The sequence below is a fragment of the Homalodisca vitripennis genome, chromosome 8 (genome assembly GCF_021130785.1).
Source record: "Homalodisca vitripennis isolate AUS2020 chromosome 8, UT_GWSS_2.1, whole genome shotgun sequence".
Classification (NCBI taxonomy): domain Eukaryota; kingdom Metazoa; phylum Arthropoda; class Insecta; order Hemiptera; family Cicadellidae; genus Homalodisca; species Homalodisca vitripennis.
This window is the reverse complement of record NC_060214.1, coordinates 102,993,006-103,007,762: the sequence shown is the minus strand read 5'-3', so window position 1 is coordinate 103,007,762 and position 14,757 is coordinate 102,993,006. Positions and strand designations below refer to the sequence as shown.

At 32.9% G+C, this 14,757-nt stretch overlaps 1 protein-coding gene across 1 annotated transcript in view; it reads right to left on the bottom strand.

Annotated features, from left to right (window-relative positions):
* LOC124368291 (cerebellar degeneration-related protein 2-like) overlaps positions 1-14,757 on the bottom strand; it is a 60,185-nt gene that overhangs the window by 8,688 nt on the left and 36,740 nt on the right. Inside the window, 6 exon segments of the mRNA XM_046825564.1 lie at positions 3,210-3,348; positions 6,405-6,502; positions 8,492-8,650; positions 8,653-8,788; positions 10,495-10,643; positions 13,171-13,283. Coding sequence (XP_046681520.1) covers positions 3,210-3,348; positions 6,405-6,502; positions 8,492-8,650; positions 8,653-8,788; positions 10,495-10,643; positions 13,171-13,283 — 794 coding nt within the window.

The window sequence follows — 14,757 nt, the reverse complement described above, 5'->3', positions numbered from 1 at the left end:
TCTTTATTAGCTATATTTGTGAAGCTCTGCTTTCTTTTAATTTCCCTGTCATGTAGGTATACTGTCTTTGATATGGAGACATTCATTTTTGTACTTCCATTTTGAAATAATCAACTACAACAGTTTCCATTGATTTTATTAAAAAGGAAAATAACTCAGTTGCTATATCTTTGTGTAAATGATGTATTTTTCTGTCTCACAAATGCCTTGTTTAGAAAATTGGAGTAAAATGGGTTTACTTAATTTCATTTATCTGTTATAAATATTTTTTCCTAATGAATTTAAAAAGGAATAAGATTGATCAGCTATTCATTAAACCATTTCGTGAAAATTGTGGCAAACTTTAATTGATTTGGTGAAGTATAATTAGCCAAAAACCTTTCCAAAAGATCTTATTATCTTCTGCACAGCTGAAAGAAAGGTTTACAAGGTACAATAAATACAGATGATGATGTTGATGATGCAATATTAAATGGATGGAATCAACCAAAATCAGAACAATGAGTGGGAACGATGAGTGACAAGCGCTTACTGTGAAACAATGAGTGAACTCTCAAACGGAAAACTGCCAAACAACAACACACAAACGGGACACCACACATCACACTATCCTGTTAGCGACAGACGTCTCAACACAATCCAACACAAACTGGTGAATGTTACGTGAGCAAGGGAATCGGGAGAAGCAAGGTCACAGCACTCGGGCAGACGGACGTACCTACGATCGAGAGCAACGCCAACTCAAGCTGCACACTACACTTCTGACTAGAAACAGAGGCAGAGTGACGGGTAGCATCAGTAGGGGGACCACGTAACAGTCCCAGATATGGGTGCAAAACGCAGCAAGCAACAGAAGGATAAGTTTTGGGCAAGTGATGAGAAGCCAGAGGCACTTCCAAATGTCACCCTTTTCCTGCCCCAACAGAAACATTGTTATTCTCTAAGTTCCAGAAATAATTGACACTTTTCTCTAAGTCTTGTTTTATCAATCCAAAACTGGCTTAACACATTTTTCCGTCCATCCACAATAGAGATGTGCTCAAAGAACTGGAACTAATTCCATTTGAATGTTCTGGGAACCGGAACATTCCTGGAACAGTTCACTTCTTCGAAACTCCATGTTCATCGGAATGGTTTACTAAACGTTCCAAGAAGTTCCAGACATTCCGACTCTGTTAATTGGAAAAAGGTTACATTTCAAGTTGCAAAACGTCATTTAACTGGATTATACAGAGGGGACTGTAATTTGATATTGACAGTGCTTAATTTTTCTTAAAAGTGTTTGCACTAAATTAATGGAAATTTACCTATATGCTTAATTAGCCTTTATGAACAGATTAAGTTTATACTATTGATCAAATGTTTGTATAATGTAGGTAACTTTTTTTAATCAAATAAAATAATATTTTTTGAATTTTTGTAATTGCTCTTATAATTATTTTTGTATGTATGTCAGGTCTACATTTAGATCAATAGTGAATTTCTTATTTTTCAGTAGAGGGTATTATTATTAATCTTTCAAACTTTTATACAGTTCTCTTAATGTTAATAGTGACAGTGTCAATGCATCTTCATATGTTTATATGACATTCTAGATTCTTGATCCTTAATCCTTAAATATAACTGTTTATTTTACTATTATAAGTTTACTTTCTCAATAAGTCATTGTTTTACCTTCTTATACTGTATTCTATATAATGATTTAAAGGAATATTCAGTCCTACACGTTGTGGTGTAAAATATTTGCTTGGTTTACTGTGATTACCAATACTGTCAGTAAATTTATGAGGGTATTTAAAATTTTAATTGCTTTTATGATACTTTATATCAAGATAGATGTTTATAATGGGCAATAACCAGTTGAACAGAGGTATTTAAAATTTATTTGTAAATATCATTGAGGCATCTACGTAGTGGATAATTATATTTGCATCTCAAATATAATTACCAAAGCTTTCCAGAATGTAATATGTACTAAATTTTTTTGGTAAAACATCAGTCAGGAAGTAAATAATGTAGGCAAAAAGCTGAACTAGTTCTGATCCTGGAACGTTCCAATCGGAACCATTCCAGTTCCGAAACGACCTGGCACACCTCTAGTCCATAATTTGAACAATTAAATAACGATTAATTTTTAAAATAATACATCTAATTTACAAATATATAAATTTATAAGAGCCAATGCTAATATTAATTATTTGTGTGAACCTTAATTTTACTGTTTTTATTCAGTGGAAGTAACTTGTGTGTTTATTTCCACTACACTACTATGATTCAAAAATTACAATGAAAAGCAACAAAAAATTCAAAAAAACAAAATAGCAATGAATGAATTCTATTTTAAAATTTTGGCATAATTTCATGGTTGATTCAATGAACAAACAATATCATGAGCTTCAAAGGTTTATCAACCGGTTTCAAATCCTATCACTATTGCCAACCAGCCATTCAGCCTATAACCTACCCATTTCACTCTTACGGTAACAACAGTGATCCACTATGAACATAAACTTTTCATTTTGGAACTTCAAATCTGTGACACAATTATTAATGATACTGCCAAATTCCATATACTTGATATTTACCTTAAAATAATAATGCTTTATAAAAAAATTACACATTATGTTGCATGGAAAACAAAAAATGTTTATGAAAAACATCACAAACGAACTTCTCATTCTAAACTGTAGCTTATAAAAATCGAAGATTTAATAGCTCTTATACCGTGAAAAACGTGTATTTCTGTTCTTATGGAAATGTAGGACTTAAAAATCATTTGTGAGGACTTAAGCAACAATAAGTCACGGTCAAAGACAGTAAGTCTGTGTCAATTAGTTTTTTTTTTAATTTTGACACATTAGACCAATGCAAGCAGAAGTAAGCAAGAGTGGCATTGAATTTTTTTATTTCTAAAACAAAAATGATGAGCAAATTTTGAACACCATTTATAGGTGCCACCTTGATCTAGCATAAAACTCAATAACAAAGCTCTAAGCGACCTAAAACTCAACAGTAAGTATCCCAAGAAAATTGCTCTTAGCGTCAGATTACAGTAGGGGTCAGTGACCAGGTAGAATGGTGCGATGACCGTGTGACACATCTTGCCATAATGTTCTTATGCCAGGGTAAAATTCAAACACTAATATGCTTGCTTGTAACATATTATAAGCTGTAATGCTAAGTGGTAAATTCTGAACCAATAAACGTACCTGAAGCTGCATCAGAACCGACTTGCGTTGACTCTCATCCACCAAGGAGTCAATGATGCTGACATCGTCATCATCCTCATCAGCTGTTAGAGTTCCACCATCCTGTCCCCTCAGGCACCGTCTGCACAGCTGTCCTTGCCTACAACAAGCATTTTTTGATGATACTGTCATTATCATAGTAATTTACTTATTGGTTTTCTAGGCTTTCTCTATTGTTTCAGACAGAAGAAGGTGCATTACTCAGACCAAACACCCAGTGGGTTCAGATCCAATTAATTTAAAATCTCCCGTTTCCTCAAACATAAACAAATTTTTTCAACACACAAGAGATCATACCTACAGAGTTCTCTGCTCTTTTTGGAATTTGGTAGCATTTTGGTGATTAGCAATATTAGCAGCTTAGTAGCTTGTCTTATTTATATTCATATATTTTTCACAAGATGTTGATAACTGTTATTCCTTTATTCTCTTTGTTTTTAAAATAATAAAATTCTTTGTTAACCGCAGCCAATTCAGCAAAACACTCCCTGAGATACATATTTAAATTAGTGAATACAATCAATCATATCTTACAATAAATTAAGTTCCATTTTGAATGTTGATCTTTTATTAGACACATTTTCTTTTGAAGTAGAAAAATACATTATAGTTCTATGTTTGAAAAAGTACCTGTGGCAATTTGCTCATGTAGAATCTTCCATGTAGTATAAATTTCACATTTGATTGTACTGTTCTTGTAATATGTATTTTTATTAACAGAGTTTTATATGCAGATTATATAAAGTAGAATATTCTGAGAAGACAGTTAGTTAAATTCACAAGATTTTTTGAGGGTATTTTCTATTGAAGTAAAATTACAAATAAAAAGTTAAGCGTGAACAAATTGCCTTCCTGGAATAGGCACGATCTCTGTTCTGTTTAGCCACTCTTCCTAATAGGCTGATTTATGTAATTACTCCAGAATAATATTTGCGTAGTCTGCAGAACACAAATTTTGTGTCTTGATTGACATGTTACATATTTTTCTATAATTACTTCTTAAATAGTTCTTGTGTTTCTTCAAGTTTTCTGGCACACAAACCAGAGATCAAATTTTGCTCATAATGTTAACGATGATGTTTCTTCTGTTCATTCTTTATTTAACTTTAATGTTAACTGTTTTAATTGTAACCTTTTAACAACATACTGTAATCATTAAAACTGTAAGAACTTGAATTAAATCCTGACACTATTCTTGTATATATGTGTATATGCCAAGTGAATAAAGCTGTTTTGAATTGAATCAAATTGAACTGTTTCAAAAGTCCGGTTTTTGTGTAGCAAGCCAAATTCCTCCAAACTACCACAATTTTCTTCTTGGATATTTTTAAACTAGGTGTCTCAAAGGCCCATTCTTTAATTTAACTTTTGAATGGTGCAAAATTTTTAAATCTCATGTAGGCTCATGTAATAAATAATATACCCTTTGAAAGTTTTTGATGGATGTTGAATTTCACAATAGGGAGTGGGGGACAAAGCAAAAATTTTAAATGGGATAACCCATTGGGAGACCACAAATTGAAGGTTGTGATAAGACAAATTAACAATACCAAGAAAACCTGACTACCCTGTCCAATATGGGTACCATTTGGATGAAGATAGAATTCTAACTTCTATTGGTTGCTACATTGGATGAAGTTATCTTAAATACATGTAATGTATTCTTATTTATCAAATCCTTTACAATGAGGTTTTCACACAATTACATTACTGATAAAATGTTTTTACCCCCAAAAATGGGATTTGTAAAAGAAAATGATTTTTATAAGTAGTTCCATCGTATGACAAATCAATTCCAATTGAATTTAGAATTGTACCTTTGTTTAAAAGACGATTTTGGATCAAGTGGGCAGATATTGGTTTTCCTGGTGTTACTAGTTTTGTCTCATCAAACGTCAAATTTAAAATATAATTCAATTGGTCATCTCATTTAGATTGTTAGAGCATTGTGCTGGGTCTCCCTGCATTTTCAGAATGTGAGGTGTAACTTTAAAATCTCACCAGAACTTCTTGCAGCTATGTTATCACGTATTTACAAATGAAATTTGAAATTCTCAAATGTTCAAAAGTTAAGTCGGAACACCCTGTATATCTTTATTTAGGTGAAAGGCGAGACATCAAATATGGCAATAATATTTTTGTTCAAAACAGAGCCGAGTTTGTGATAGTGCTACAGCCACATCAAAAAGTCTGTGCTATTTATTGAAAATCGTGTTAGCAAGAGTTTACTGCATATATAACCTAGAAAATGGCAACTTAAGATTACATAACCTCAATCGGAACAAATGAAGCCATAGAGGTGGCAATTGCTGTCAAATGAATGTCAGGCTTCAGGCTCTACGCTTCACCTTCCACGTTTAAGAGGCAGCTCATCTCTTATGGCTGCATCACTACTACCAACTTAACATGTTCTAAACAGCAATATTATTGATGGGTCTATCAATTATTGTCAGTGTAAGAAAAGAAGAACTATTCTCTGAACTGTTTAGATATCTGTCCTATGAGCAAGAAAATTATTAATATCATTTGTAAATTTCATATTATTACCTAAAAGTATATAAGTTCTCTAGAACAATAAAATTTAAGCCTAGCATATAAACGTTTACTAACACACATTATTCTTAAAATATAACAAACATAGTGTACATCATTTTTTCATGAATTTAAAACACCAAAATATTTTATTTTACTTTTTATTTTCATTATGATTATACATTTATGATGCTTTAAAAAATAATCACAAAATCCCATTTTATATATAAAATCAATTGTGAAACAAATCCAATTCAAAAATTGTACATGTAATTTTATGTTGGTTTAAGAAATGGTTTGAAAATATATTTATACATATTTTGATGTACAAAAAAAATTAAATGCAATCTGTCCTTTTAGGGGAATAGAATAAAAAGATAGGAAATAAATGTACAAATACATTAGGAAAATTTAGCAATGTACTAAATTTTAGGCAGCTGCAGGTTCCTGTAAGTTAGTTATGAACAAGCAGCCTCGCCCCGCCCAAATGTTTCGAAAGACAAACATTAAAATTTCACTCAGTAGTTTTGTAGGATAGAGCATATTTACATGCCACACACATATTAATGTCATACACTTCCACATTGATGACAGGATCTCTTACTCTTTTGATATCAACTGTACCTGATCTCTTCAAGAGTTGACAGCTCTTCCTGGAGGCTCTGCATCTCTTCTTCCTTTTGCTGGAGAACTGCAACCCTCTCTTCCAGGCAGGCATTTTCCTGGAAAAACATGCACTTTTAGTGATAAGAAAGATTATAGAGATAAGAGTGATTTTTTCTAAACATGACCACTTTGAAATTGATATTACATATAGATTGTATTCAAGTGTTAAGAACTAGCTGACATAATAATAATAATCCAAATAATTTTTAGTTTTAACAAATTTTTGTTTGCTATTTTTTTATTTTGTAATATAATATTCAAAAAGTTTGCACTTTAAAGTTCAAGACAATGCTTATTAATTAAACCTTAAAAATGGCATATTTCCCATGATATATCACCAAATCTATGGGCGTAGTGTTTAACGTTGCTCTCACAGAATAAAACTCAAGGTTGTTTCATTATATGCTCTAAACAACAAAGAAGTGATTGACAAAAAGTAATATTAGTGTGCGTATACCTTACTTGGTCAGTAACCCAACAGGCCCTTATTGAAATCGTGTCGTTATCAGTCCGTTGTTGCATTAATTCTTGAAACTTAAAACCTACATTTCTCTTGTTCTAAGGAAGAGCTCTATTTATTTTAGGGACAAAAAGTAAAAGGGCAGTGCACCCTTTTCGTTATATTCTGTTAGATCCTTCGATACTCCTTTGTATCAGTTTATTATATTTATAGAATAGTTTGTAATACTCCATCTGGATCTCAATTAAACCAAGAGAAAAGAACTTTCTGAAGTGTCAAGAAAGTTAAACTCCAGAATCTTCAAAGATCTTTTGGATCGAAAGAGTTAAACTAAAGATTGTACAGCTGAGTGCATCTGAATCTTTTTTAATATAACATGTTTTTCTCTTTAAAAACATCTGATAAAACTGAAACCATTTTTGGAGGCCAAAAATCACAGGAGTGTGATTGCCTGATAAAGATTTCACCTGTTTTTTTTATTACCTGAAAAATTTAAAATGTTACTTAAATTATAGTACTTGTAAATTTAGTATTATTATTATTATAGTTGCTGTAAGTACACAGTTTAAAAAATTAATCGATAACAGCAAACTCTGTGTATGATATACTAATCAATCCTACATCAAAATAATTAACACTTATACACTGGACGATTGGACATTTAAGAGGGATGCTTTTAAGGGATTCAACCAATAAAACAAAACAAGAATCTAAACTAAAGGAGTGAAGAATCAAAAATTCTATTATGAGTGAAAAAATCAGAGAAATCATTTGTAAATAACTAATTAATTTTAAAATATTTATTTCCCAAGAGTTCATGGCGAATTTTTGGCAAATCAGGACTCTCTGTCTGTTAAAAACTGCATTCAAGGAGGATTTGCTGAACACTCAAGTCTGCAAAGAAAATATTCCAAGTTTTTCTTGTACCAGTTATCAAACAGATAACACTCATTATTTACTAGTACAGTGATACCAGAAGAAAACATACTTTCAAGGTATTAGAAAGTAGTCTCTGTTTTAACGTACAAACTCCAAGTTGATTGTTATTGCACAGCTTGGATTTAAAATCTTCATGGCATCAGCAAAGAGCAACGTAATTGGAAATTAACACAAAATGTTTAAAGAAAATATTTGTTTATGAACAAGGGGGCCAACTGCTACGGAAAAATACACATAAGTATCACTGAACAACTGTTCATAGCAAGATCTGATGGCCAGACCTAGTGCTACCTAATGGCACTAGCAAAATCTATTGACTGGTTCTAGTCGGTAACCTCGATGAGATTTCAGGTTTGGATTGTCTTTGATAATGATATTCCACTTCAAAAGTGTAGCAAGGAGCTGACCTTCAAATTTGTGTTTAAGAGGAGAATGTTCGATTGTTCGTAACAAGTTGCTAATCAGAAAAATCTAGAGATTTTATAGGACTTATAGGGTTTATTTGAAATAAAAATGTCTTGCCCACTTAGAGATTTAGAAAACCTAATTGTTTCCCTGATCAATCACCTAATTGGAACAAGAAAACCTAAGAAGGAACATCTGGCAGAACAAATCACCCTAACCTTACCGTTTCCATTGTACTGACCTGAATGAGTTGCGTCAACTGATCCTCCAGATCATTGGCTTTCCTCTGTTCCCGGGCTCGCTGACTACGGAGCTCCTGGATCTGTTGGAGCAGTTGCAGAACCTCGTCCTCGTCGCCCCCACAGGGTGGAGGTGCTGGGACGGGGCCGGGGCAGGGGGTGGAGCTTGGGGCGTGTCGGGGGTACACACGGACCGCCGCTGCCTGCGTCTCGCGCTCTCCTGCGCCACAGCCATCTCGTCCATACTCTTCTGTAACTCCTCGCATCGTAGATCCAGGGATTCTATTTGTGCTGTCAAACTGCAACCAGGGACCATTGATAAATGAATTGCCTCATATTGGCAGTCTATGCTATCCCAGGTGAACAAATACATGAGGAAATACAGTAAAATAGAAAGCATATTGGTAGAAAAATTAATTCTGGATTATAGAACAAGAAACCCGATAAAGATATTGGTCATATGGTCAGACTTTTTATCTGAATTTGAGCACCTTTTATTTATACTGCCCCCTTTGTACTGCATAGACTTTTCCCTTTACTCTATTAAGTTTAATATGTAGATTTACAACCTATAAGGAGTGAATGAAATTTGATCACAAACAGGAATAGCCTCTCCTTTTGTAACAAAAAGATGAAATTAAATGTTGGAAATGTCAATAGTGATTTAATATACAGAATGTTAAAATCTAAGTAAACTCTTTTAAAGAAATATACAGATTTTTTCAGCTTTAGATAATCTAATAAATTGCATTATAACTAAAAACCCTTTATTCGTCTTAAGCATAGAAATTTCAATTTTGGAATAAATATACATATTCCATTTATATATCTATTTATTTGATTTCCTATAATTCTAGTGATTATAATGTTTTATGAGGGACTCTGACATGACAACTTCCCGCAAAATTGTCACAAAAAAGTTTTATTGATAAAAAAAAGCTGTTTTACACCACATTGTAATATCCAAGGGGTCCGGACCCTCCCCCCCCAAGTTTTCAATTTGTTCAATTAATATTTTACTAAACGATTATTATTATTTAAATAATTCAGTACAACTGAGATGTACTGCTGAAAGATCGTTCTCGGCAAAGAAGCCGGTCAAAAACTTTTTAAGGAAAAAAATGGGGCCTTACTCCTTGTCCACTACAGGAAAATATCAGTTGTCTGGACCCTTCCCAAAATTTATGCCTGGCTACGTTCTTGACTTACATGATACTTATTTTCATGCTGAACACATTAAATTAACATTTCATTAAATGAGGCAACCAACGACGTTTTCCACATTCACTTTCCACAGTAAGGTTTCATTTTTTCATGTAGCTTTAACTTAATTGTATGTGTCATCATACTAAAATAATAACTTGATATTTTTAAGTACGTTTTATAATATATTTCAGTTCTGGTTAATATTATAACTTGAAATTATAGTTGTTTATCACATTGGAATAAAGAACCAGAATTTATTGTACATAAAGAGAAATAAATAAAAAAGATTATGTTGAATGAAGCAGAGTTAACTCTTTGTTACACAACAGAGGCCAGAACCATGAGGAAGTGGACTGTTGGGACAGAGTAGAGTGTGGCATACTGGAGTAAAGATGATGGAACACTTTCACTCTCACAAGAGTCCTTGAATGTCTACGGCAGCATCTTCACTGGTCAAGCATTGTCAGTGATTAGGACAATCTCGTGTGAATTGTAGGTCAACACAGTCAAAATGGCGTTTGGAATAGACGGTTCCAAATTATTGTACCACATGTTTAGAACTTTCCCTCTGCATCTTTTGTCAGTTCGAAACCTCAGCTGTGGTGTTGATTTTGGGAGCTTCATAAGCAAAGATTAAATGCGAGGTTGTCTTTGATTTTTCTTACGCCTATCACCAAAATATATTTCTTGTTATCTTGGAGAATTAAACCACATTACCAAATAGGTCACTCCGAACATTCCACACTGATTAATGATGTTCAAGCAACTGTACGATTTCCACGTCTAATCTAAAACTTACGTCTTGATCAGTTTCTTGTCAGATATGTTGTCAACGGAAAGCTTCTGATTGGTGTGCTCAAGTTCCTGAATGCTCACTTCCAATTGCTCGTAGATCCTTAGCCTTGAGTCGTTCACCTCCCGCAACGCTGCCGTCTGCTTTGTCAGATACTGAGAACAGAAGTTACTAATGTTTAGTAAAGAAACTAAATATAGGAAATTTGATAAATATTAAAAAGATATTGTAACCTTTTACAGAATGAGACTGTCATGTATGCAGTTTTATTAATTATGGGTAATTTTAAAACTACATAAGTTTTAGCATATGAAGAGCTAAGCCTATTAAGTTTATCAATTCTATGAAATGTTAATACTTTTTAAGAAAATTTCTGTTACTATCTATAGGCTACATTAACTGTAAACTATACTATAGTTTCTTAATTTTTAATCCCTACAATGTCCTACCATTTTCACCTCCACCAGTTAGTGTGGTGATTTCAAGAAAACCAAGTTGTGTGTTTATATGGCACAAATTAGCTCCAAAAAAAAGTGACGATGTATTATTTTACCCGGCAAAGTTAGGGCTAAGAAGCCATCTCTAACATTTAACCTGGGTATATTATGGGCTCTCCAGGTAAATTAGGAAAACATATGGGATAAAATTTATGAGTAAGAACAAAATGCTAAAATGAATTTTGATGATCACGTACGTATTTCACTATTGTTTCAAATGGTTCTGAAAATGACAAATTATTCAGTTGTCCAACTGTTTCACTTTTTGATTCAAATTTTATCAACCTTGCAAATTAGTCTCAAACTAACATTAAGATAAAAATATTATAACCTACTGTATAACTGAAAAACATTATTTGTTGTATTACATGTTTTGGTATTGTAATCAGTTTTGATTGTAAATGAATTTTTAAGTTTGAGTGATATCAGTGGTATATATATATATATATATATATATATATATATATATATATATATATATATATATATATATACATAATTATTTCAGAGGTGTTTTATACACAGGGTGTGGTTTAAGAGGGATAAAATACCCTTCAGAAACAGGGGATTGGAAATCTTTCCCGGGAAATTGTTAAGCTTTAAGACCACATAAATGTGCTCTAGCTAAATTAAACTGCTAGGTGCAATTTTGATGTTTGCCTTTTAACATTTTGGGGGAAGGGGGGCTTAAGCCCCCTAAACTCTCCCTTATATATACGCTCACGAGTGATATATTTTAGCAAACCAATGCTCGGACAAATTCAGTGTTCAAGCCCCATAACCCAAGCTCTAGGGTAATAACTACAGTTTCCATAAATTAAAATTAACACTTTGAAAATTGACTGTCTCTAATACAGCTAATGTTAATCAACCCTATTATTGTAACCTCTCTGGTAGGGACTGTGTTACAAGTGCTCTGTAGATTCAAGGTCAAATGATGAGCCAATATCAACAAAGTATGAAACCGATTTGGCATCACACACCAAACAATTGGACAGCCATTAGATGTTTACCATGTTGGTAAACATGTTCTCAGCCATTGTCAAGGCATTCAAAGACTTGTCTATTCCATGTACGAATACAATACATGTGATTAAATTGCAAACTGTAACTAGATACCCTTACTTTTGTTGATTTTCCACTGTTTGAATGAAATATATCAATATTGCTACAAACAATTTGAACATGGTTAGTATTTTAAGATTCACTTACTACAAATAGTAGATCTTTAATTCATTTAAATGCCAGTTTAATTGTTATTTATCATATTAATTATATACAATGAAATAAATAGTGGGAGGTAATAGTGATTTAGTAAAATAGTACAAAAGTTCTTTCTCTCTATTCCTAAAGCATTACCACAAAACCCATGTGTGAAATAGCAATCTTAGAATAACGTAAATGTCCATGGTAAGTCTAGGCATTTCCGGCAATTTGTGTTGTGATCTAGTATATACAAGTTTTCTGCCAGCCACAAAGCAGTCTTTGATCAAACAACCCTTTGCTTTGCTAGCATTTGTGCTGTATTTACCCATTTCGTAGCAGTTATAGAAAACTGTGTTCTTGTGTCTGGACAGGAGGATTGGCTGGATACACAACAAAGTGTTCCACCTCACAAAATCAGAACCACATAGTAAGTATTCCGAATGCTGGCAACTTCATCTCCATACACAAGCATTAGAATCAAAGCTACATTCACCTACAATTTGAGCTAAATTGTGCCTCAAGTTCAATATAAAATGTAATAAATGTTAATATTTATTCCTAATAATTATTATGCATCATGATGAGGCATAAAGAGATGTATTAGCATTAACTTTGTACTCAAATGTTTTTAAAAATTAATTAATTTAAAATGTAATAGTGATAAAATTGTAACTGAAAGGGTTCAGAATGGTAAAACGATTTAAGTCAATCAGAAATCACAGAGAATACAAGTTTAACTTGATTCTTTTCTGACTGACAACAATTCTCTCCAGCGAGAATTTATCTAATGCTAGACAACAGACAGCTTCAATAGAGCAGAAAATTAATTTGACATTATACATCCTACAGTTCTTACAGCTATCATACAAGACTCAGAACTGAGAACTCTGAAGTGATCCGAAACCTTCAAAAACATTTTACTAGAAACTTTTATGTTGCCTGTTTCGGTAATGACCAAAGTAAAAACTCAAAGACTCACCTCAATCTCCTGGGTCTGCTCCTCGATTACATTCTGGTGCTGTTTGAGGCTTGTTTCCAATTCTTTGTTGCGTTCTAGGAGCGTCTTGCCCAGCTCGGCAGCTAGCTGCAAGTCTGCAACAGACAATCATCCTCATCAGTCACTCTTGCAATTATACTTTAAGTGATGGAAAGACTTCACAAGTAAATGGTTCAATTTTCATAAGCAATGCTTATCCAGGGGTTTGAGGAGGAGTTATTGGAATGTACCCCTTTATTTCCTAAATAAATAAGGCACAAGTACGCCACACCATGTATCGTGTAACAAGCTTCGCTGAGATTTATAATAATAAATTCAAGTTTATTGATAATTTCATTCTGATAGTTAAGCTGCACTTGTTACTATGTCATGTGTTGAAATGTCATACGATTTGCACTCATTAAAAAAAAATGTATTCATTCAGTGATTTTCTCGTTGCCATCGTGCGGTTACCAATAAAACCAATGTAAAAATGTTCGCTAACTCTCAGCCAAATCCCACCATGGAATGACTTGTACCATCATTGAACTCAATGTTGTCTATATAGAAATTGCTTCATGCAAAATTTCAAGTTTATAAGTCAGTTTTTTCTTGAGATATCATGTTGACCGACGGACAGAACTAAAATTGTTTCCAACCCCTCAGTAATAGATTAACAACAAAATCTTAATCTTTTTTAATTGTTAGTTAAACCACAACTGATATTTTAGTCCTTGAGGTCCAACACTAGGAGTTTTGGACTATGTGTATTACATAAATATTATAACCTTCAGACCCTTCATTTGGTATGATCATTGAAATATTCTATGGATTTTTAACTTGGGTTAATTTGCAAAGAGGTACATATTTTGATACTAGAGGACACCCCTGTCCACTTCACCGCCAACCTCAGGTTTTATGAGCTCTTTTTTTCCGTTGCCTATGCATTACAAGTATAAGGCCCTAAAGGCTTTTAAAACTATTAAACACCCTTGTCAAAAACATTTTAAAGATATCAGTACTAAAATTAGTATTATGTTATAATTATTAATTGAAGTTATGGCATCAAATTTTGAGGCTGCAACTTAATTAAGACCAGTGTGACGGATAAATGAGCTGAAACATTGTTAACAGCTAAAATGGGCTGGATCTTAGTTTACTCAATTATTATTAATTAACAGCTTGATAATTGGCGTCAAACAATTTAATTAAGAACTCAACAATGAAGTATTACAGTCTTAATTGGAATCCGAAATGTGTAGATACACGCTATCAAGATTCTGAAATGTAGACAAAATCGCCAAATATCATCCCTCAATTACAACTTCCGGTAACCTCGATTTACACAGATATCAAAGAGTTTAGTAAAGATGTCAGGTGACAAAGAATATATAGTGTTTCCCCATAAGAACAATGCTAATTTGTAAAATTAGTGCGATCATTTTTTTTTTACATTCTATTTGAACTGTATTCCGGAAAACCTATCCTAAAGGGTTCTAACTATCAAATTTACAAAATATTAACCTAACCGAAAACCAATTCCACTATTTTAAACCATTTTTTTACCCAGTTCAAGTGAATTGTATTTTC